Genomic DNA, 25,777 nt, shown 5'->3' on the forward strand with positions numbered 1-25,777 from the left:
ATAATGTGATATTTTTCTAGTTTTATCCTGATAAAATCTTCTTTCAGTACTTGTCCTGTAACAATTGTTATATCGGCTGTCACCCAGCATTCCCAGATACAGATATAAAGGAAGTTGGGTTTTCGAGTCGCATTAGGTTGTAGAATCTGCCACCACTATTGGCACAGTGGATACCTGGCCATGAGCCAGCAGCCATAGAGGAGAATATCTCCGCTGGTAGAAATAAGAGACATTATGTATTAACAACTCACTCTGGTTGCATGTAGGTCCTAACCAACCATCTTGGCACGTGCAGGTCCCAGTGATACGGTTGCAGCTGGCACCATTGGCACACTGGCAGCTGTTGGCACAGTCAGTACCATAGAAGCCTTCTGGGCATGCTGTAAAAGACAGAAATGTGAATTCACATCTGATATTAGCACAGTTCATGGGTCTGTCTGGTTTAGAGAAGCCATTTCCTTATGGCATATAGGGCAGGTAGAGCCATCCAATGTTGCAAAGCTACGCCCCCCAGCATGCTCGGACAGCCTGCCTCTGCCATGACATGATGGGGGTTGTATGTTCTCCCTGCCTGTGCCATACAGTACACCATAAGACTTTTACTCGCTGCCATTAAAGTGTACTCATAAATTAGTGCATAAAAATACAAGCAATTTTGCAATTAACTGATTATTCAAATCTGATGTATTAACCCTTTTCTTTTGTTTACGGCTTGTTGCCTTGGAGACCGACCACCGCTGCTAGACAGTAGAACATACACAGTGCTTACAAGCTCTTTTCTATTGAGCTTTTAAGCGCTGCTTAGAAGCTTGTCGGGATTGCTGGAGTTCCCTGTTACCTCTTAATCCCAGACAGCTTCAGTGCAGAGTTTACAAGCTAGACAGCAGCGGTGGTCGGTCTCCTAGGCAACAAGCTGTAAACAAAAGAAATGTGTTAATATTTCAAAATGGCTGTAAAAGATTAATAAACAGTAAATTGCAAAAGTGTTGGAACTATCCAACTGTATCCATCTATGATGATGGGAATAACTCTTTAATCCAAGTTCCTCTGTCTTCGGCCTCCGCTCCTCCTTGCTGGGGGTTATTATAGCGCTGCAGCAGCTGGAGAGAAACATGCTGCAGACCCCAACGTGAAACATGTAAGTGTTAGAACCTTTCTCTTAGGTTTTTTTTTTCCTTTGCTGGTCACATGACCTTGTTGGCCTATTTAATCCTGCTCCGCCCTTCTGGCTTTGCTGGACTTCATTGTATATCTACTTTCTAGCTAGCCTGTGCTCTGTATCTAACTCTGTTAGTTTGCTTGGTCTACGGACCTCTATGTTCTATGTATTTTGTATGTTCGTCTGTCTGCTACTATTTCTGTTAGGAGGTGTCCATTTTCCTCCCAGTCCTTAGTACTTGTAGGGATTCCATCCCCACATCAATAGGTCTCCGTACAGACTAGCTTAGGACTTTAGCAGGTCTGATCGCAGGATCAGGTCCCCTGTTACATCATAGGGATTCAGCTGAGTTCTATCGTAGGGACAGATCTCCTCTCTTTCCTTAGCTCTGGTAGCAGAACATAACAGTAAGTCCAGCCAGCAAATTCTCTAAGGAAAGATTTTTCTGTTCCATCATGGTGTCGGTTCAGGATTTGGTTCATCGCCTGCAGGGACTCTCTCTGGAGGTGGCCGAGCTCCGTCAGCACGTGAGTAACTGTCCTGGAGCACATTTCTTGGAGCCTAAGGTATGTTTGCCGGATTTATTTTTTGGTGAACACCGAGAATTTTTTTCATTCAAAAATGCTTGCTTATTGTATTTTCGTTTGAGACCTAAGTCCTCTGGGGATGAATCCCAGCGCGTAGGGTTCATAATGTCACTTTTGCGCAAAGAGCCTCAGGAGTGGGCCTTTTCTTTGCAACCTAGTGATACATGCTTCAGATCAGTGGATAGTTTTTTTTCTGCTTTGGGACTATTATATGATGATCCTGACCGTGTCGCATCAGCTGAGACTGAGTTGAGACGTTTAAAACAGGGATCAGGTAATGTGGAAAAATATTGTACTCATTTCCGTCGTTGGTCTACTCAAACAGGGTGGAACGATTCTGCTCTGAAAAGTCTATTTCTTGCTGGGCTCAGTGAAAGGGTTAAAGACCTGCTAATTGCTTATCCTACACCTGAAGATTTGCAACAGGCTATGCAATTAGCTATACGGGTGGATAGAAGACTGCGTGCAAGGGTTAATGAGAGCAAATCCTCTGCTATGTCAGTTTCTGGTTATGAGAATGTGTGTACTAACAGTGGTGAACCGATGGAGATTGGATCGGTGGCACCTCGCTCTCAAGAAAAAGACCGTCGATTTTTTGAAGGCTTGTGTTTCTATTGCGGAAAATCTGGTCATTTCATTAAAAGCTGTGTGCTTCGTATGAAGAAAGAAAAAAAAATGGTCAGTCATGCCCGTATTGCCTGTTTAAATTCCAAGGGTGTATTTTTAGCTGCTTCCACGATTGCTCAGGAAAAATTAATGGAATTTCGGGTGTTTGTCGATTGTGGGTCTACTCTGAATGTTATTGATGGGGGATTCGTGGAAAGACTCAATTTAAAACCTGAACCTTTATCATCCCCCATTGCTGTGGTTTCTGTGGATGGTTCCCCTTTGAAGAATATTACTCTCAAGGTCTGTGAATTTCCTCTCACTATTAATGGTGTTCACCATGAGAAATTGGATTTGGTAGTGTTGAATAACTTGCCTTCTCCAGTAATATTGGGATTGCCCTGGTTAAAATTTCACAATCCTGTACTGGATTGGTCTACCAGTGAAATTAAATCCTGGAGCCATAAATGTTATGACAAGTGTTGTAACGGGCGTATTGCAGCTTTGGATAGGGGAGAATTGCCTGTTCCTATTCAGGATTTTTGGAGAGTTTTTTCTGAGAAGGAATCGCAGGTTTTGCCTCCCCATAGAGACTATGATTGTTCTATTGAATTTGTCCCTGGAGCGACTCTTCCTAAAAGTCGTTTATTTAACCTTACTATTCCTGAGAGGAAGGCTTTGGAGGAATACATACAGACAAGTTTGGTCGCCGGTCACATTAGGCCCTCTAAGTCTCCTGTGGCGGTTGGATTTTTTTTTGTAAAAAAAAAGGACGGCGGTTTACGTCCTTGTCTGGATTTTCGTGAGATTAACAAAATTACTGTACACAATCCTTACCCACTGCCATTGATTCCTGATCTGTTTAACCAGTTAATGGGGGCCAAGTGGTTCTCTAAAATTGACCTTAAGGGGGCATACAATCTGTTGCGCATGAAGGAGGGTGATGAATGGAAGACTGCTTTTAACACTCCTGTGGGTCATTTTGAGAATCTGGTTATGCCTTTTGGTCTTACTAATGCTCCTGCATTTTTTCAGAATCTGATTAATGACATCCTTAGACCTTTGATCGGTAAAAATGTGGTTGTGTATTTGGATGACATTTTGATTTATTCGCCGGATCTGGAGTCTCATTGGCGGAGCGTGCGTGAGGTATTACAGTTATTAATGGACAATTCGCTTTTTGCTAAGCTGGAGAAATGTGAGTTCGCTGTACAGAGAATTAGTTTTTTGGGCTACATTATCTCCAGCGAAGGTTTTGAGATGGATCCGGTTAAGGTTCAGGCTGTGCAGGAATGGCCTAGGCCTATTGGTTTGAAATCGATACAGAGGTTTTTGGGTTTCGCCAATTACTATAGAAAATTCATAAAAAATTTTTCTAGTATTGTCAAACCTCTGACTGATCTCACCAGGAAAGGTGCTGATGCGGTTCAGTGGTCTTCTGAGGCCATTGAAGCTTTTGTGTATCTCAAGGAGAGGTTCACCTCTGCTCCCATCCTTATGCAGCCTGATGTTACTAGGCCGTTTTTGGTTGAGGTTGATGCTTCCTCTGTGGGGGTTGGCGCAGTATTGTCTCAGGATAACGGGGATGGATTACATCCCTGTGCCTTTTTTTCAAAAAAATTTTCGGAGACTGAACTGAATTACGATATTGGTAATCGGGAATTATTGGCTATTAAACTCGTATTTGAACACTGGCGCCACTTCTTGGAAGGTGCGGAATTTCCCGTTCAGGTTCTTACGGATCATAAAAATCTGATATATCTTGATGCTGCCAAGCGCCTGAATGCCCGTCAGGCTAGGTGGGCACTGTTTTTCTCGCGGTTTAATTTCTCCGTTACTTACATCCCTGGTACTAAGAATGTTAAGGCGAATGCCTTGTCTCGCAGTTTTTCTCCCATAGTCGGTGCTGAGAAAGAGGAGAACATTTTACAAGAAGGTGTTGTGATAGCTGCTTTGGACTCCGTTTTGGAAAATGAGATTCTTAAAGCACAGGTGAATGCCCCTTCTAACACTCCTCATGGGAGGTTGTTTGTGCCTGGGACCTTTAGGAGAGATTTGTTTGTTGAGTGTCACGAATCTCGGTTGGCAGGTCATCCCGGAATCTCTGAGACCAAGAGACTGGTGGGTCGCAGTTTTTGGTGGCCTGGATGGCAGAAGGAAGTCATTAAGTGGGTGCGTCAATGTACTATATGTGCTAGATCTAAGTCCTCACATACTCCTGCTGCGGGGTTGCTTTGTCCTTTGGAGGTTCCCAGTGCTCCTTGGACACATTTGGCTATGGACTTTATAACTGACCTTCCCCCCTCTGAGGGTTTTACTGTCATCTGGGTGGTCGTGGACCGTTTTAGCAAGATGTGTCACTTGGTTCCTTTCGTCAAACTGCCCTGCGCTAAAACTCTCGCTAAGGCCTTTGTCAAGGAAATTGTCAGACTTCATGGCGTTCCTACTGACATTGTTTCTGATAGGGGTCCTCAGTTCGTGGCTCGTTTTTGGCGTGCCTTTTGTGATAGGTTGGGAGTTCATTTGTCGTTCTCGTCCGGATATCATCCTGAATCTAATGGCCAGACAGAAAGGAAAAACCAGGATGTTGAGCAGTTCTTGCGTTGTTTTGTGGCAGACAATCAAGAGGGGTGGTCTGAGTTTCTGCCACTTGCTGAATTTGCTCTGAACAATCATACATCTTCTTCTGCTGGTTGTTCGCCTTTTTTTTGTTGTTCTGGGAGACATCCGTCGTTTGGGTCTTTCACCAAGTTGGGATCTGCCGTGCCTGAGGAGGAGAATTTTTCCGGTGATTTGGAGAGAGTTTGGACGGATGTGCGTGGTAATCTTCAGGAGGCCAACAGAAAATCTAAAGACTACTTTGATAGGAAACGACAGGAGGTTTTGTTCGCTGTTGGTGACATGGTTTGGTTGTCCTCTAGGAATCTGCGGTTGAGGATTCCTTCAAAGAAATTGGGTCCCAAGTTTGTAGGGCCCTTTAAGGTGCTTCAGGTTGTCAACCAATCTGCTGTTAGGTTGGAGGTTCCTACCTCCTGGAGAATTAATCCGGTATTTCATGTCTCTCTGTTGAAAAAAGCTGTTGTATCGGATTGTGACGCCTCTGCCTCTGTTCCTCCGGTGGTGGAGGACGGGGAATATGAAATTTCTCGCATCCTTAACTCTAGACGGTATAGAGGTAGTTTGCAGTATCTTGTGGCCTGGAAAGGTTTCGGTCCCGAGGATAACTCTTGGGTGAGGTCGGATGATGTTTCCGCGTCCAGACTTATCAGAGCGTTTCACAGGAGATTTCCTGATAAGCCTGGTCCTAGGGGATCCGGAGGATCCTCTTAGAAGGGGGGGTACTGTTAGAACCTTGCTCTTAGGTTTTTTTTTCCTTTGCTGGTCACATGACCTTGTTGGCCTATTTAATCCTGCTCCGCCCTTCTGGCTTTGCTGGACTTCATTGTATATCTACTTTCTAGCTAGCCTGTGCTCTGTGTCTTGCTCTGTTAGTTTGCTTGGTCTACGGACCTCTATGTTCTATGTATTTTGTATGTTCGTCTGTCTGCTACTATTTCTGTTAGGAGGTGTCCATTTTCCTCCCAGTCCTTAGTACTTGTAGGGATTCCATCCCCACATCTATAGGTCTCCGTACAGACTAGCTTAGGACTTTAGCAGGTCTGATCGCAGGATCAGGTCCCCTGTTACATCGTAGGGATTCAGCTGAGTTCTATCGTAGGGACAGATCTCCTCTCTTTCCTTAGCTCTGGTAGCAGAACATAACAGTAAGTCTCTGTTGTAGAGGCAAGAGAGCCTTTAAGAGAATTCTTACATGATGCTTTAAAGATGGAGAGAGACTGCCATCTGCTGGCCAGGCACAGTCAAGCGGAACCAAGATATGTAAGGGAAGTTGAAGGGAGAGCAGATTTAGAGGCTGGACGCGGTCAGGTGACTTCCAGGAAGGAGTTCCTGGAGATAGGAGGCCAGCACGCCAAGCCTGAGGGGCAGACGTGCTCCCTACGTGCTGAGAAGCCCCGCGTGACAGGCCTAAGCCAGAGGCCTGCGAGGTGCCGCAGCCGGGCACCGGTGGAAGAGCTCCAGATCCCTTGCAGATGTGACCCGAGTGCTGTGCCTGCTGAGGAGAGTCTGAGCCTGCTTGTGGTGCTGAGTGAGTTCACGGAACCAGACGAGGTCTGGACCCCCTATCCACGGCTTGAGAGACTGCCTCCAACGGCCAGGAAGACAGGAGTTGGGAGACGGCTGCGCCAGGAAAGTCACGCCAGCGAAAGCAGAGGAGCTGCATTTGTGAACAGGGCCGTCACAAGGGCTATTTGACCAAGAAGGAGAGTGATGGGGTGCTACGCCAGATGACCTGGCCTCCACAGTCACCAGACCTGAACCCAATCGAGATGGTTTGGGGTGAGCTGGACCGCAGAGTGAAGGCAAAAGGGCCAACAAGTGCTAAGCATCTCTGGGAACTCCTTCAAGATTGTTGGAAGACCATTTCCGGTGACTACCTCTTGAAGCTCATCAAGAGAATGCCAAGAGTGTGCAAAGCAGTCATCAAAGCAAAAGGTGGCTACTTTGAAGAACCTAGAATATAAGACATATTTTCAGTTGTTTCACACTTTTTTGTTAAGTATATAATTCCACATGTGTTAATTCATAGTTTTGATGCCTTCAGTGTGAATGTACTATTTTAAAAGTCATGAAAATACAGAAAAATCTTTAAATGGAAAGGTGTGTCCAAACTTTTGGTCTGTACTGTGTGTATATATATATATATATATATATATATATATATATATATATATATATATTATATTGTTTATAGTCATTGCTGACTGTCCTGGCCTTGTGTCTCTGTGCGTTGCATTCTGGCACCTGCATTACATCTCATATGTCACATAGATGTGTGTGCAAAATCAAGGAACAGTCCTCCAAGAAACCGATGTTCTTAGTATGTGTCATTCTGCTAAAGACCCCATCTTAACATCTGAACCAAGAAACACAAGTGCGGGTAAAATCATGGACTCACCAATCTCACAGTATGTCCCTCGCCAGCCAGGGGCGCAGGTGCAGGCTCCACTCACGTGGTCGCAGAGGGCGCCGTTTTCACACTGACACTGGTGTCTGCAGTCTGAACCGTACCAGCCGGCCGGGCACTCTGCCAGGATATACAAGTATGCAACGTGTGAGACCCCCTAAGGCATTAGCTCACATGATTCAGAGTCAGGGTCTGCTGGGACTTGTAGTGTCAATGAGTTAGGACACCACCATGAACTTACTGTGATCACATTGCCTTCCAGTGTAGCCGGACTCACAGACACAATCCCCCGTTACAGGGTTACAGCCCCAGTCGCTGTTGCTGCAGTTGCAGCTGCTGACACAGTCTGCTCCCCAGTATCCGCTGTCACAAGCTGTAGGGCAAGGAAACAACCAATCATTCGGATTTCCAGACTATTGGATCCTGGACTGGAAATGTTGTGTATAATCCTATATACCTCTCCTGCAGTTATGTCCGGTAAATCCAGGTGGACAAGCACAGCGACCGGTTAGAGTGTCACATTGGCTATCATCTTGGCAGAGGCACCGGGACTGGCAACCATGCCCAAACCAACCACTGGGGCATCCTACAAATAAAACAAAAATACCACTTTGCCTATAGGGTTCATTTTCAAACTTTCCACAACTAATATATTCTAAATTTTAGTTATTACGGTAATTCTGGAATTCTATTCATGCATCAGGAAGAACAAGATGAACAGAGGAAAAGAGGGATTTCACATCATAATAACCATTTACAGCTGACAATGAAGAATTCATTTATACATTTTGTTACATAGTGTTACTTACGGTCCCTGCAGTGGTCTCCGGTGTAGCCCGCCTCACAGATGCACTTCCCGGTGGCAGGGTGACAGCTGCCATTATTGTCACACAGTGGGCAGACCCCCAGACAGCCGTCCCCCCAACGTCCTATGGGGCAATCTGCAACCAACACGCAAGAATGGAAAGAATTTACAAGCTGAAACCACAGGGCCACTTGTTAATTCCTCAGCTCACATCCTGACTCCAAAATACGGCTTGTAAATCCCAAATCGTGCCAGAGATAAATGAAGAATTTACTGTCACTCCTGCCCGCTCGTAAGGGGATGCAGAAGTGACGTGGGAGGCGCTGGAGAGACCCACCCAAGATGGAAGTATCACCTGCAGGTTAGTCACATCCATTCTGGTTTAGGTCTGAATGCCATTTCTCTTTAGAGGGGTTTAAAGCAAAAGAAAAACTGTGCCCCACCTTTCCACAGGTCATGTTAGGTATTGCAGCTCAGAACCATTCACAGACCAACATAAACAGTAAAGAGGCCAATGAAAAGCTGCAATTTAAAGAGCAACTAAACTTTTCTATATTTTTAATTAATAATAATTTTGTCCAGCATGGAAAGTTATTAAACTTTTCAAATTACTTTATTAGGGGATTTGTCGTCGTGCCTTTAAAAAAAAAAATTGCAAGTTAGTGGCTTCCAACCCTCGGCTTTTCCTCAGTCTATTTCCCGTGCCTTTAGCTGTATTGATATCAGAACATACTCATTTGGAGTACAGATGGTGGCAGTGATGGGTCAGCTCATTAGTAATAAGCTGTTGCAGGAGATTGTCCTGATATGTGCAACACTCAGAGGAGGAGACCGGTGCTGACCCATCACTGCCATCATCTGTATTCCGAAGGAGTACGCTCTGATATCAATGCAATTGAAGGCAGGGAAATAGATGGCAGGAAATCAGAATACCACATTTTGCAAGGTAAATGTTCAGTGTAGTTCCTGGAGTACACAATAGCTCAAAGAAAAAAGGTAATTATACATCTAAAACATCAAATAAACACAAAATGGCAACATCCTGGACTTTTTTTCAGCTAATGATATGAAATACAACAGGACAAGAAACAGGAGACCATCATGGTGCCAAGTTATTCTTACCCTTTAAATATAGGGGTGGAGCTTGGAGTGAGAGTTACTATGGCAGTCAGTGGCTTTCTAAACTCTGCCACACCTAAACAGCTCCATCCCTTACCCCATCGCTTAGTGTAAAATGTTTTTCATTTTTCCTTTGCTCCCTAAATGCAGATTCTAAATAATCTTCAATAAAAATATCTACCAATTTGCTGCTCTCAGTATTAGAGATAGCAGCAGGGAGAAGGAGGGGTTTGTACAGGTTTCCACCACGTGGAGATAGGGGAAAGCATGCACACTCTCAGGGAGGGCATAGAAAACAGGCTTTAGACCCGGAAAAAAACACAAAGTGGATAAAAGTGCAAAATAAAAGATGTTCTGAAAATGGAACGAATGAAGGTAGCAGCACCCTAGATGCACACAGATCTCACATCCAACCTATACTACAACCCCTGGCAAAAATTATGGAATCACCGGGCTCGGAGGATGTTCATTCAGTTGTTTAATGTTGTTGAAAAAAAAGCAGATCACAGACATGGTACAAAACTAAAGTCATTTCAAATGGCAACTTTATGGCTTTAAGAAACACTAAAAGAAATCAAGAAAAAAAATGTGGTACTCAGTAAGGGTAATTTTTTTTCAGACCAAGCAGAGGGAAAAAATTATGGAATCACTCAATTCTGAGGAAAAATTGATGGAATCATGAAAAACGAACACACAAAAGAACACTCCAATACATCACTAGCATTTTGTTGCACCACCTCTGGCTTTAATAACAGCTTGCAGTGTCTGAGGCATGGACTTAATGAGTGGCAAACAGTACTCTTCATCAATCTGGCTCCAACTTTCTCTGATTGCTGTTGCCAGATCAGCTTTGCAGGTTGGAGCCTTGTCATGGACCATTTTCTTCAACTTCCACCAAAGATTTTCAATTGGATTGAGATCCGGACTATTTGCAGGCCATGACATTGACCTTATGTGTCTTCTTTCAAGGAATGTTTTCACAGTTTTTGCTCTATGGCAGGATGCATTATCATCTTGAAAAATGATGTCATCAGCCCCAAACATCCTTTCAATTGATGAGATAAGAGAACTGTCCAAAATATCAATGTAAACTTGGGCATTTATTGAAGATATAATGACAGCCATCTCCCCAGTGCCTTTACTTGACATGCAGCCCCATATCATCAATGACTGTGGAAATTTGCATGTTCTCTTCATGCAGTCATCTTTATAAATCTCATTGGAACGGCACCAAACAAAAGTTCCAGCATCATCACCTTGCCCAATGCAGATTCACGATTCCTCACTGAATATGACTTTCATCCAGTCATCCACAGTCCACGATTGCTTTTCCTTAGCCCATTGTAACCTTGTTTTTTTCTGATTAGGTGTTAATGATGGCTTTTGTTTAGCTTTTCTGTATGTAAATCCCATTTCCTTTAGGTGGTTTCTTACAGTTCGGTCACAGACATTGACTCCAGTTTCCTCCCATTTATTCCTCATTTGTTTTGTTGTGCATTTCCTGCTTTGGAGACATATTGCTTTAAGTTTCCGGTCTTGACGCTTTGATGTCTTCCTTGGTCTACCAGTATGTTTGCCTTTAACAACCTTCCCATGTTGTTTGTATTTGGTCCAGATTTTAGGCACAGCTGACTGTGAACAACCAACATCTTTTGCAACATTGCGTGATGATTTACCTTCTTTTAAGAGTTTGATAATCCTCTCCTTTGTTTCAATTGACATCTCTGGAGTTGGAGCCATGATTCATGTCAGTCCACTTGGTGCAACAGCTCTCCAAGGTGTGATCACTCCTTTTTAAATGCAGACTAATGAGCAGATCTCATTTGATGCAGGTGTTAGTTTTGGAAATTAAAATTTACAGGGTGATTCCATAATTTTTTCCTATGCTTGGTCTGAAAAAAATTACCCTTACTGAGTACCACATTTTTTTTCTTGATTTCTTTTAGTGTTTCTTAAAGCCATAAAGTTGCCATTGGAAATGGCTTTAGTTTTGTGCCATGTCTGTGATCTGCTTTTCTTCAACAACATTAAACAACTGAATGAACATTCTCCGAGCCCGGTGATTCCATAATTTTTGCCAGGGGTTGTACTGGGAGGGCCACTCCCACAAGAGAAAAACCTGAAACTTGGATCAGGTTTCAAGCTTCATAATAGGGGAACTGAAAATTAATGAAAGAATGAAGATCACAGGATGATTTATTTTGATTTATATGCAACTAGTCATTTTCTTCTACACCAAAAGGAGCCAATAACCTTTAAATCCACGGCCAGTAACTGGACATCCCCTTTAAACCAAGCCTTCACATGCACTAGCAGTGAAAGATGAAGAAGGATAAAATGGCTATGGATTTTTCCTCCCTTTTTGGTTCTGATATGGAGTATAATAGGGTCATGGAGGAGGAGGATATTATGGGCTTTTAGCATTTTGTTCTTCCTCAGTGTCCCTGTAAGGCGCGCTGCTAACAGTGCATTCTTGTGGGCGATGCACTGGTATAAAACATTACCTAAGCAGCGCTTCTCACAAAATATTTATGATGAAATAAATGATGCACCGGAGACTCCGCAGGTCCATTACCGAGGATCCTTGTTCTCTACAAAACCCAAACTTTCCCTCCATTCCACAACTGTGGCAAGAAAATGAAAGATCTACAACCTGTCTGCTCCAATAAATCACTTTTAAGAGCTCAGACATCAGCTACCTCTGCTAATTTCCTGATAAACTGGAGGAGATGATAAAACCGACAAAAAAGAAATAAGCACATTTATCTGTCCGCTGCGGGGGAGGGGATATATACCCAGTATACTCTGTCTTGCGGCTCAGCACCACTTCTGTGCCGCCGTTGTTTTTCTCTATGTATTTCTATTTGTGCTTACTTAATGAGCAGAGTCTATATAAACTGCACTGGTGGTCAGCCAGTAAGCAGCACGATATGGGGGGCAAGTAACACCCCGACACGCACATTGTCTTTATCTAGGGAGCTCCGCACTTAGCGGCTGTAACTGGCACTATATAAAATACCCTCTAAGTACATCTATATGTTTTTGGTAGGGATATACTATTAGATTAATAGTAGAATAATCATCCATGTGGGGGTGACTATTTATCCAGTATCCACACTATGATCCTGTACCTCAATATTAGAGCAGTGGTGGATAGACTACACACAGAATGGAGGATGGCAAATCAATAATTTTATATTAGGAATAATAAAAGTTATATTTTATCATATGAATCCACCTGAATGTAAACTAATACCAGGCTACCAAGCTATTCATTCTGCAGCCAGCAATAGACAGTGCAACATCGAGGCATCAGAAGGCTAACAATAACAGATTTTAATGAAACTCAATTGAAAAAAGCTGGTTTTAGCCCAAAATCCATGTATTTAAGTAAAAAAAAAAAGAAAAATTGTCCCCAAAGAAAGATAAGTCCTTACTGCAAGATCCTATTGCAATATATAGTATGTGTAATAATAATAATATTAGCAAATACCTTTAATTAGAAATGTAATATAGTTCTTCTGATAAGCTATGTCGCTTACCTCATGTGCAGGGCATTGCAGTAGCTTATATATCCATGGTTGCAACAAATTATATAGTGACGCAGTTAGTTGTTAGTGGTCATAACAATGCCCTGCACATGAGGTAAGCAACATAGCGAATCAGTAGAATTATGCAACATTTGTAATTAATGATATTTGCTAATATTATTATTATTATTATTACTATACCTACTACATATTAACAATGTTAGCAAATACCTTTAATTACAAATGTAGTATAGTTCTTCTAATAAGCTATGTTGCTTACCCTATGTGAAGGGTATTGCAGTAGCTTAGATATCCATAGTTACAATAACTCATATAGTTAGTGTTGGTTCTTAGTAGTCGTAACAATGCCCTGCACATGAGGTAAGCAACATAGCGAATCAGTAGAATTATACAACATTTGTAATTAAAGATATTTGCTAATATTATCATTATTACTATACTTACTACATATTAATAATATTATCAAATACCGTTAATTACAAATGTACAGTACAGACCAAAAGTTTGGACACACCTTCTCATTTAAAGATTTTTCTGTATTTTCATGACTATGAAAATTGTACATTCACACTGAAGGCATCAAAACTATGAATTAACACAGGTGGAATTATATACTTAACAAATAAGTGTGAAACAACTGAAAATATGTCTTATATTCTAGGTTCTTCAAAGTAGCCACCTTTTGCTTTGATGACTGCTTTGCACACTCTTGGCATTCTCTTGATGAGCTTCAAGAGGTAGTCACCGGAAATGGTTTTCACTTCACAGGTGTGCCCTGTCAGGTTTAATAAGTGGGATTTCTTGCCTTATAAATGGGGTTGGGACCATCAGTTGTGTTGTGCAGAAGTCTGGTGGATACACAGCTGATAGTCCTACTGAATAGACTGTTAGAATTTGTATTATGGCAAGAAAAAAGCAGCTAAGTAAAGAAAAACGAATGGCCATCATTACTTTAAGAAATGAAGGTCAGTCAGTCTGAAAAATTGGGAAAACTTTGAAAGTGTCCCCAAGTGCAGTTGCAAAAACCATCAAGAGCTACAAAGAAACTGGCTCACATGAGGACCGCCCCAGGAAAGGAAGACCAAGAGTCACCTCTGCTTCTGAGGATAAGTTTATCCGAGTCACCAGCCTCAGAAATCGCAGGTTAACAGCAGCTCAGATTAGAGACCAGATCAATGCCACACAGAGTTCTAGCAGCAGACACATCTCTACAACAACTGTTAAGAGGAGACTTTGTGCAGCAGGCCTTCATGGTAAAATAGCTGCTAGGAAACCACTGCTAAGGACAGGCAACAAGCAGAAGAGACTTGTTTGGGCTAAAGAACACAAGGAATGGACATTAGACCAGTGGAAATCAGTGCTTTGGTCTGATGAGTCCAAATTTGAGATCTTTGGTTCCAACCACCGTGTCTTTGTGCGACGCAGAAAAGGTGAACGGATGGACTCTACATGCCTGGTTCCCACCGTGAAGCATGGAGGAGGAGGTGTGATGGTGTGGGGGTGCTTTGTTGGTGACACTGTTGGGGATTTATTCAAAATTGAAGGCATACTGAACCAGCATGGCTACCACAACATCTTGCAGCGGCATGCTATTCCATCCGGTTTGCGTTTAGTTGGACCATCATTTATTTTTCAACAGGACAATGACCCCAAACACACCTCCAGGCTGTGTAAGGGCTATTTGACCAAGAAGGAGAGTGATGGGGTGCTACGCCACAGATGACTTGGCCTCCAGAGTCACCAGACCTGAACTCAATCGAGATGGTTGGGGGTGAGCTGGACCGCAGAGTGAAGGCAAAGGGGCCAACAAGTGCTAAGCATCTCTGGGAACTCCTTCAAGATTGTTGGAAGACCATTTCCGGTGACTACCTATTGAAGCTCATCAAGAGAATGCCAAGAGTGTGCAAAGCAGTCATCAAAGCAAAAGGTGGCTACTTTGAAGAACCTAGAATATAAGACATATTTTCAGTTGTTTCACACTTTTTTGTTAAGTATATAATTCCACATGTGGTAATTCATAGCTTTGATGCCTTCAGTGTGAATGTACAATTTTCATAGTCATGAAAATACAGAAAAATCTTTAAATGAGAAGGTGTGTCCAAACTTTTGGTCTGTACTGTAGTATAGTGGTTCTGATAAGCTATGTTGCTTACCCCATGTGAAGGGCATTACAGTAGCTTAGTTATCCATTGTAAAGACCACTAACAACTAATAGTCACTATAAAATTTGTCGTAACCATGGTTATCTAAGCTACTGCATTACCCTGCACATGGGGTAAGCGACATAGCGAATCAGAAGAACTATACTACATTTCTAATTGGAATTATTTGATATTATTATTACTACACATTGGGATAGGATCTTGGAGATGAGAATACCCCTTTCAGTTAAGCCTTATGTCTCCATATAGAGTCCTGTGGGGTAATTTGCCTCTTGTTTACCTTTGGAGCAGTCTAATCCAGTTTTACCAGCTGGGCAAATGCAAGTTCCATCAGTGTGGTTACACGGAGCGCCCCCACATGTGCAGGGCTGGAAGCAGTTCAGTCCATAGGTCCCTGCAGGACATTCTGTGCAGAAGGCAAAATGAATTATCATAATATAAAACTATAATATCACACAGGCTGGCACTCTACATAGAGGACGCCTGTATGTGCGCTAATGTCTCACACTAGAAAGTTCACGACCAACACAGAAGGATCCACCACAAGCTGTGTCCTATTATATCTATTGTAATGTGCAGTGATCCGGATGCCAGGGCATTAGCTGTGTCCACCACTACAAACGTACACGATTAAGCCATAAAGATTCAGCCACGTAGTCCTTAGTACATGATAAATGGAGTACAGATCTAAATCAATTATCCACTGTGTGTGAACACGCCACTAAAGCATTTTAATTGAAATTGTATTACTGAGACCTGAATCCAATCAATGCTCCCCGAATGTGCCGTAAAAGTAAAGTATCTGCAAAACTTTTCTTATGTTACCAAAAGTTTATCACAGTTTATAGCTTAAAGGTTCAATCCAGCAAAGACGTGATCATTACTTATTGTATCGCTGAAATGGTGACCACTTTTTTTTTGTCCTTACTGACTGTGAGCTTCTTCACAACCAGCTTTTTAATTACTCCCCAGCATCAAAAATGAAAAATTAAACAATTTTGCAGCCTTCATTAAAAATCTACCGTTTTGTGTACACAGCTCCCATGCAGACTTCTCTGCCTTTTATTTGTACCCTACTTTTTTTCTAATATACTTAGGAAAATAGAGGGGATAGAAAGAAGGGAATAAAATGTCAGGATCCTAATAAAGAGGTTTTCTTGTTAGCGTAGGAGCTGTATACAGAAAATTGTACGAGACTTTTAATGAAGATGATGCAAGTTGCTTTTTTAAAAAATGTATTGACACAATAAAGAAAAAACTTTTTTTTCTTTATATACTACTTTATTCTATTCATTCGGCGATACCCAAAAAACGTAAGGACCGGAAGGTATACCTGTGATACCACCTGTGATGATAGAAACATATTAGTAGGTTTGATCACTTATTGTTTTAAGCTCATTTATTTTATTTTTTAATGGACTATCCCTTTAAGGCTTGAAAAGTTTCCCCTCATTGTCCTTTAAGTGTTACCTTGGTCACAGTTTTCCCCGTGGTATCCCTGCGGACATTGCTTCAGACACTTCCCATTGGTGTGGTCACAGGATATGCCTTGCTGGCAGGCGCATTTACTTTTGCAGCCAACTCCATAAAATCCTGAGTCACATTCTAGGAAAGCAAAGGAGCCGTTCAGTAATAAGTCGTGTCCTATAAACACAATCCATCACGAGGGGTATGAAGAAAGAAGGGCAGCGACTCACTTTCCACCATTGGCGGACAAGGCAGGGTTAACTCCTGCCGTCACTTATGTTCTCAGTATACTGTACTAGTTCCTTATGGGGACACATTGTATTCTACTTTATGGCCAGCAGGTGGTGCTACACCAATATCCTATGGTAGCAGTGACAGCCCGGCACAGACAGGTTGGCAGCTGCATTACCTCTACATTTGGGAAATCTGCCCTAACCCTGTATACAAGTAGCGGTCCTGTATATAGTCATACATACTCATTTCGCAGGACGCTCCCTGGTAGCCGGGTTTACAGGTGCACAGTCCATCCCTTCTACCACACTCCAGCGCATTGCCCTGCACACAAGCACACTCTTTTGAACAGCCGGGTCCATATGTCCATTTTGGGCAAGCTGAAATAGAAGAACGGAATAACACATTTTCCATATTTTTCATATACATTTTTACTAACCTGTAAGTAACCTATAGGAAATAAAGCCACACCCACTAGATAAGCCCCACCCCTACAGACACACTAACTAAATCATGGAGAAAAACAACTTATTTGCAACTTTTTCCAATAGATTTGATAATTTCCAAAGTTTGCAGATGCCCCAGAGGACTTTTTTTATGCACAATTTTTCATGCCAAGAGACATATTTATAATGCAGAAATGTCTGCAGAAAATACTTAACGTGTGCATATACCCTTAATGAAATGGATTTTATATACACACACACACACATATATATATATATGCAGATTACTGAATAAAAGGTGTAAAGTGATGGGTTCATTCACTCTTTTCATCAGTTACATGTGCCATGTGTCACGATGGAGTTGGGACTTTAGGTCCCTAAAACTAGGGGCACCCTAGTCTATCCCTATCCCCCGGATTACTCCAGAAGGTGGAGACGCCGGGGTCACGTGCCTTACTAACCTCTTAAAGCAACCCTTATCTATCCCCTCCCCCACTCAGGGAGGTGGGAAGCCAAAATGTATAAGTATACACTAACCAGACAAGAAAGAGAAGACGGACAGGGATATATGAAAATACCGACCATACAAAATTCAAGCACCAAGCAACAGAGTGGGACACAGGGGAGTTTAAGGAATGAAAAAACAAGTAGGAGAGGATGAGGATGTGTACACAGACAAAACTCCAAGCAACAATCTCCTGAACAAACGCCAACTCCAACCACAAACTACACCTCCAACTCCAGAACCAGGCAGTAAGAACTAACACTGGAAATTCCTAAGTGCCAGAGGTGAGCATATATAGCAAAGGGGAGTGACCAACATTGAACAGCTGAGACAATCCAGGTAGGAAAGCTCCAGGAGCTTCAACTGAACAGATTAACCCTTGCACTGCTAGCAAGGAAAAAACCTGCACTGTTTAATACGATGGTGAAGCACTTCTAACCAGTGCAGGGGTTCGATTAACCAGAAACAGCGGTCTTCTGGCCCCCCTCTGTCGCGGTATCCCTGTGACACCGTGTAGATGGGGTTGACATAAGACAAACTACCCAGATCTCAGTATGAACCCCTCACCTAAGTGGCAGTAACGCCCGTAGAGGCCGGCCTCGCACAGACAGGCTCCGTGGATCTTGTGGCATCGGCCCTTGTTGGCACAGTTACATTTTTTCTTACAGGTTTTACCATATAACCCTTTAGGGCAACCTATAGGAGAGGAAAAAAATAACATTTCAACAAACAGTCAAAGAGATATATAACATTTCTATTTTGGAAGTTGGAGAAAGTGGCAAATGGCGGCCTGTATCCGCTGATGGACTCCCATAGGAATGGTGTCACCTTAATTTCTCCACTACCGTTCTGTCTCATCGTCAGATCTTTCCAGCACTGCCCATAAGTGATTCCTGGAATATAAGAACATTATAGACGGTGCTAAGCTTCCCATGTGTAGACCCTTACCGTCCTCACAGAACTCCCCGCTCACTCCTTGGGGGCAGCGGCACTGGCCGGTGATGGCGTCACACGTTCCACCATTTTTACAGTTGCATTTCTGTGTGCAGTTCAGACCAAACGTTCCTTCTGGGCAAGCTAGGAAAGAGAGAAGTAACAAGTATAATGATGGTGAATGGCCTCCAGCCCGGGCGGCATCTGTGCGGTGTGAGACGGTCATCATGTAACTGTTTATACTTAAGACCATCAGAGCGACAAAGGATTCATTCATCACAGTCCTAAGTGTATAAGAACGGACGGATAGAAATCCTCATTATAACGCAATTAGCTTTTTACTTTGTATAAATGGGTATATTTCTTGCACATTTTTCTATTCCCATGGAGAGACATTAACTTCACGCTTTGCTTTACCTTCCCATATACTAGCATTGTATACAGGCCAGCGCCTTGGCTAATTAACTTAGTCTAGTTAGTTTGACAGGTCGGTCTTTTTTTATCATGATGATACCAAATGTTTATTTTTAAAAAATATTTAAATTTATTTCTAATTTTATTTTTATTATATACACATTTTTTAATACTTTTCCCATTTTTACCTGATTTTTTTGACCAATTAGGTGATTGGACCTGCAATCATTCTACTGCTTATACTAAATACTGCAATATCACATTTTTGGCTGAGCTTCACAGGAGGGTTAGCATGGCAATTACGAAGGCCTAAATCAGTCTCCCAGCCGCCATGGTAATCCACGGGCTCCCCGATGGCAGCGGCATTTAAAGCATTAAAAGATTATTAAACGACAGCAACTGGAGTGCGCTCTGGTCACTAATGTTACAGGCAGATTCCGGCTATGTAACACAGCCAGCATCTGCCTGGTATAAAGCATCCTCAGCTTCTGAGCTGGCTTCATTCCTCGCTTAACGACCTATGATGAAAATGTACACCATTGGTAAAAAATGCAAAAAAAGTGCAAAAGGATGCAGTCTATGGAAAGTCCTCTCTAACTGGAGAATGGCGTCCAGCAAGGCTTACACTTTGATTTTTACCTTACAATCTAGGAATGGGTTCCCAACAAAGCTTTCCCCATCCCTCCAGACCATCCTATCTTACTCCCGAATTCCAACCTAGTGTCGGCTGAGACCCTCAGTTTAGCTCTGTCCCCACGTGCTTTCACAAGAGACACCCTATGGGGCACTGGTGGACACAGACAGAAGAGGCCTCTGTGCAGGAACACTAAATGGGTCCTTTGCAGTCCAATAGCTCATCGTAATGCACAATTCCACCTGCTTTGGAGCTGGATGTGGCCTCTTCATCTCCCCTGACCCCCATGCAGTTGCACCAAGGATACGTCCACCCCTGCTCTGGGGTACGCGCATCAATATAGGATTGCATCCTAAATAGTGAGACATCTTAATCGCTGCCCCCACCACCCTTGGTTTGTACCCCAAATTACCCAGAACATGAATTCAATGCAAATTTGCATAAATTCTATTTATCCTACAAATACAACAAAGGAGGAACTCCGCACCCATCCCATATTTAGCTCAGTAGTAACTGAAAACTATTGTAAGTGGTGACATTAGGCCTCAGTAATTCGTGTATCAGCACATAGTCCGGATGTTAACACTTTAGATGTCAGAATCTCCTTCATGCTAAGCAGACCGTAAAGCTGTTCTGCCAATTATGTAAAGCAGAATAATAACGCACACAGGACACCAAGGTGAGGGGACCGCGGCCAATCAAAGCAAATGCTCATCAGGATTTCAAGATTTATGAGTCTGGTGTCATAAAAAAACAATGACGTCCATGTAATGTGAAATTATAAGAGGGTCACTCCACGTCTGACGCCACTTTCTACATGTGAATTTGTAGTTGGGTCCTGATATTTTGGACAGTGAGTCTATTTTCTAATTTTCTCCTCTGTTTAACAGTACAAGAGATTTGAAACAAATTCATGGTGATATGATTGAAATGTAGACTTTCAACTTTAATTTAAAGGGGCTGTCTGGGACTTTTACAATGATGGTCCATCCTTAGGATAGGTTATCAATATCGGATCGGTGGGGGTGCAGCTCCCGGCATCCCTGACGATCAGCTGCTCCTGGTGCCGGCAGCGTCTGGAAGTCCTCAGTTGCGGAGCTGCACAGCTCCACCAGCTGCACAGTGGCTGCGTGTGGGTACTGCACATCCGCCTCAAACTCTAGTTCAAAGGGGGCAGCTGTGGAACAACTGATATGATGAGGTTTTACGTTAAAAATCATATTGGAGATGGAAGGCGGAGGAGTAAGAAGCAGAGTTAAAGGCAGAGAAACAGATGGTGCAGATTCTAGCCAACGTATCCCAGAACTGGATTCACAACTACACAGCGTAGTAGTACATAGTAGTATACAGTACTACAGCAGCTCAGTACTGCTCTATAGTGTCCTCCACGCCTCTGCTATTTCTTTTTGTGTGTTACCAAAGGAAAAAAGAACAGGAATCCCTCTCTATCTGTCTACATGAGCTGTGTATGGGAGACATCATAGCAGTCAGTCTCCACCCTCTAGCTCAGAGTCAACTGCAAATTAGAGCTAGAGCCTGCAGAGGTAAAACTGGTAAAAAAATGAACACTTTTTTGTCATATAAAGACTAGAAATAGTGTTATTCCTCATGTACACATACAGGGCAGCTTGTTCTGAAAAGTTACTTTAAAGTATAATTCCTCTTTCACACAACGTTCACATGTTCAGTATTTGGTCAGTATTTTACATCAGTATTTGTAAGCCAAAACCAGGAGAGGAACAATCAGAGGAAAAGTATAATAGAAACAAGTCACCACTTCTGTATTTATCATCCACTCCTGGTCCTAATACTTATAGATCCAACTGTAACAGAGGGAAGACCACACAAATATTTTGCCTTACTTACATGTATTATACTCCAGTCACATCCAAAGCTACACACTCACACTACTGATACCCCTAAGATTTAATTGAAATGCTATGATGCAATTCACCTTCGTTATAGAGGTTAGAGCTGCATTTTTCTGATACAGGGCTCCAAATCTACCACACAAACAAAGCGAAATAACATTCTTGCTGCCTGAAGCCACCACTAGAGGGAGTTTACTGTTATACATAGAACTCAGAAACGCTATAAGCTGTGAGCTCCCTCTAGTGGTGACAGCAGGCAGACAGAATTTCATCATGTAAACACATGTGGTGAAGATGGTGCTCCACTCTCTGACACATCAAGTGGTTAAATGTATTTTACAGTATGATATTTGAAGGCAAAACTCCCTTGGGCTGCAGTATAGCCTAGACAGGGTTTACTGTAACGGCCAGCCCAGATTGGGGAGGGGGGATTGAGAGTTAGTGTCAAGTTCAGAAAATGTCAAGCTCAGTTAGAGGGAGTGTGGTGAAGTGCTAGCAGAGGTCATGTGCAGTGGGCTGCTAGGGCTAACATGAGCTTGTTACTCCGGGCAATGTATTGCCATAGAACCCTTCTGTGTGAATCCGTCTGTTGGCCCTGGGACGTCAGGGTCCTTAAGCGCACTAAGGCTGCATTGCTGCAGGGAAAGATGGACTCAGACACTCAGAGGCAGGAGGTGATGGAATCTGGGTGCACTGCCTTAGGTGGAGAAGAATTCCTAGTGCTAGAGGAGTTAGCGAGAGGGATGCTCTACCCAGACCAAGAACTAGGGCTGAAGTTATGTCCGGTACCTGTGGGAAAGACTGTAACCTGTTGTGCCCTATCCTACATGCTTCATTGTACTCGGAACAAAGTTTGACTGTTATAAAGCATTCGGTGTCCCCTGGATTACGTGCTGTGGTTCTAGAAGATGGAAGACTGGAGCCACTGGAGGCCTATGGGCCACAAGTAAGTGTGATGTAGCCCACACATAGCAGCACACCGGGACTGGGACACGATTTTCCTGTAGGGTGCCAGAGAGTGCAGAAGCAGCAACTCGTCCACGACTACCTCGCTCGGGCACCTTACATCTGTACAAGGGATTTGGAGCTCTTTATCATGAAGTCTGCTACCAGAATTAACTGAGATATGTCCTAGCTCAGGTACCTCCTAATATACATAAGGCAATGCAGAAGATTCCTACTGCCAGGATTGCTATATTTTGCAGAATTGTATCAGGGGTTAGAGGAATCCAAGAAAGACCTAGTACTAGATCTTGGGCCAGAAGAACAAGAATTGCCTTTGCCTGGAAAAAAAAATAAAGATTGGATAAAAAGTAAAATATTTGTAAGAGCAAGAAAACAGATCACAAAATTCCTGAAAAACCAAACATGGATACTACAAAGAGCCAGCGCTCTCCAAGACGAGAGCCTAAATCCAGGTCTCTGGGGTTTGGCAGTGAGGAAATTTACATTGAACAAGAACCAACGGCACAAAATGTAAAAATAATCTGCAGTTCTAGTAATGTCTCCAGAAAGCCGCTCCAAGAAACAGAATATGATATCACTCCTATTTATAAAAGTGGAAAGTGATGAGATGCCAAAGTAATGCACCAATCAGAAGACAGGACTGGATTCATGGAGCTCTGTGTCCAAACCAAAGCAACAAACTGATACAATCCAGATCTCCAACCAAAAGTTCCATCAACTAGGGACTTGGCTACTTCAGGATGGTGCCGTGGAAATGTCTTACCGCAACATACAAAGTCAAACTCAATAAACAAGCTTGTATCACTCTGAAATTAAAGAATACAATGACTTTCTAAACTAGAGTGGAATTTCCATTGGTTCTGAATTCAAGAGATCTTATCCAGGAACCTTCGTAAAGTTTTCCAGAAGGGCATACTGTAGGTATGAGTAGGGATGTAAGGCATGTTCTCCTCTGGGTGGTGGGTGCCGGGGTGCTAATGTCATTAATTCACACTGCAAATACAGTACTGGTCAAGGACAGACCTATTCATACAATGGGTTTTCTTGTCCATGGTTGGATTGTTTACATTGTAGATTGAGACTTAAGGCAGCAAAACCACAAAAGTACACACATGGAAACAAGGAGGGAAGAAACACATGGTGGTTGGTACCAAAACTCTAATTTTGACTCTTCAGACCACAGAACTGATTTCCACTGATCTAATGACCAGTCCTTGTGTGGCTTGACTCAAACAAGTCTCTACTTCTTGAGTGCAGTCCTCAATAGTGGCTACTTTTGCAGCAATTCAACCATAAAGTCCTGCTTCTCACAGTCTCCTTGGAACAGTTGATGTTGAGATGTGTTTACTAGTTGACGTCTGTGCATCATTTATGAGAGCTGTCAACTGGGGTGCTGTTAACTTGTATTTTCTGAGTCTGATAACTCTGATGACCTTATCCTCTGCAGCATTTGAAATTCTTAGTTTTCTTTTTCTGGGGTCGGTCCTCATGAGACACAGATTTATCATAGCAGTTGATGTTTTTCATGACTGCACTTGAGGACACATTCAAGATTCTAGCAATTTTCCGGATTTCATGTCTTAGTGTAATGATGGAACAGCGTTTCTCTTTATTTACTTGAGGGCTTCTTACCATATTCTGGCTTAGAACAGTTGTGGAAATAGGGGTCAACACTGTATGGAGCTGAGGACCAATACTGTCTCTGCAAAACACACCTGACGGCCGCAAAATCTTTCTGAAGGCCGGTGGACTCTTGGCAAGACATACCTGTTGACTTGATGAAGCTGATTGAGAGAATGCCAAGGGGGTTTAAAGTTGCCATGAGAGTAAAAGGGGGTCATTTGAGGAATTTATGGTTTAGCCCATCTTCAGGTTTATTTCACAAGTGCTTCTTTATTGCTTGTGGTTTTGCTGCCTTCAGTCTGAAGCTACAATGTGCACATTCCAATATGAACAAAGGATAACCTTTGCATGAACAGGTTTTTCCAAACTATGGATGTTACAGAAATGTACGATGTTTGATACGGGTGGTGATCAAAAAATGTTTGCCCTGAAAAAAGGTCCAGCTACGCCTCTGATTGGGGAGTATACACATATTTTAATAACTATACTGTAAGGCCCTGCTCCAGGTAGCTGTCATGATTGAGCAGTAACAGGAATCAGCTTGTCAGGCACCACCAATCTCCCAGTCTCTCCCCGACCATAATGGAGATCCTTAAGTGGGTTTGAAGTAGTCAGATCCCGGTCAGATCCAACAGTTATATGTTGGAAACTCCCTTTAAGAGTCTCCAGGGTAAAGTTCATTGGATACTTGATGAGGCAGTTGTACTTGCTTTTAATTGCATGTACAACCCCTTTTTAAAAGTCCCATTACCCCAATATTAAAATTTGCATTTTAAAAGTGCAGCTAGTTTACCATCAGGATTTGGATCCTTATATGAGCTAATGATAACAGAACCATAAGATGAGGATTATACTGTATGTTCTTTATTACCTAATAATACTCAACTTACTCTGGTTACAAATGAGTCCGGTCCAGCCTGCAGTGCACGCACAGCCGTCCTCCTCTATGGTGCAGGTAGCGCCATTCTGACAGTCGTCACAGGTCAGCGTGCAGTCTGGGCCAAACGTGCCATCGAAACACACTGAAAGTGCAACAAAAACAAAGCAAGAGTAAGATAGCAACGCATTGGAATAAAATTTTGTTTAACTTTTTTTTCCTCTTTTGCCATCATTTTTGTCTTTTTTTAATGTTAATGCATGTAAAAAATAAAAAAAATTATATATGCATTTGGCCAAATAGGATACACTGGAATCTGGTCCAGAAACCACCATGTTTTACAGAGAGAGGCATAACAGCCTCAGATAACACACAAAGAAGAGGAGTGCAGACACAGCATAAGGGGCGGAGTTACTGGTAATGTCACTAGTGATGTCACTGAATAATGGGTGGGGTTATCTGGGGAGATTGATGATGTCACTTCCCATTTCAAGTTCCAGAATATAAAGCACTTTATGTGTCTATAATCAAAAGTCCACCTTTGGGGTACTTTTTTTTTCACTTAATCCATGTATTTAGGGCTAAAAAATATATGTATTTATTTTTTAAATGCAATGTGCACAGTTTGGCTTTTACAGGCTCTTTGTTTCCTGGCACATTCAACTCTGATGTGGTCTGTGGTCAAAAATCAGCTGAAAGGAGCTAAAACAATACACAGATAATTGTGTTACAAGCTCTGCTATTGGACCGTTAGAACGAGCTCACTGACAGGTACTCAGATGACTCTGCAGCCAG

At 42.6% G+C, this 25,777-nt stretch overlaps 1 protein-coding gene across 2 annotated transcripts in view; it reads right to left on the minus strand.

Annotated features, from left to right (window-relative positions):
- The window catches only part of MEGF6 (multiple EGF like domains 6), a 536,046-nt gene that overhangs the window by 25,031 nt on the left and 485,238 nt on the right, over positions 1 to 25,777 (minus strand). For both annotated transcript variants that reach the window (XM_073656500.1, XM_073656501.1), the window contains 11 exons: positions 24,996 to 25,127; positions 18,613 to 18,741; positions 18,232 to 18,360; positions 16,959 to 17,093; positions 16,486 to 16,620; positions 15,296 to 15,421; positions 8,188 to 8,319; positions 7,836 to 7,964; positions 7,620 to 7,751; positions 7,370 to 7,498; positions 252 to 380 (listed from right to left, as the gene is read on the minus strand). In XM_073656500.1, coding sequence (XP_073512601.1) covers positions 252 to 380; positions 7,370 to 7,498; positions 7,620 to 7,751; positions 7,836 to 7,964; positions 8,188 to 8,319; positions 15,296 to 15,421; positions 16,486 to 16,620; positions 16,959 to 17,093; positions 18,232 to 18,360; positions 18,613 to 18,741; positions 24,996 to 25,127 — 1,437 coding nt within the window. The remainder of the gene's footprint in view (positions 1 to 251; positions 381 to 7,369; positions 7,499 to 7,619; positions 7,752 to 7,835; positions 7,965 to 8,187; positions 8,320 to 15,295; positions 15,422 to 16,485; positions 16,621 to 16,958; positions 17,094 to 18,231; positions 18,361 to 18,612; positions 18,742 to 24,995; positions 25,128 to 25,777) is intronic.

Source organism: Phyllobates terribilis, unplaced genomic scaffold (assembly GCF_046119375.1).
Source record: "Phyllobates terribilis strain yellow unplaced genomic scaffold, ASM4611937v1 Scaffold_12__6_contigs__length_324123572, whole genome shotgun sequence".
NCBI classification, from domain to species: domain Eukaryota; kingdom Metazoa; phylum Chordata; class Amphibia; order Anura; family Dendrobatidae; genus Phyllobates; species Phyllobates terribilis.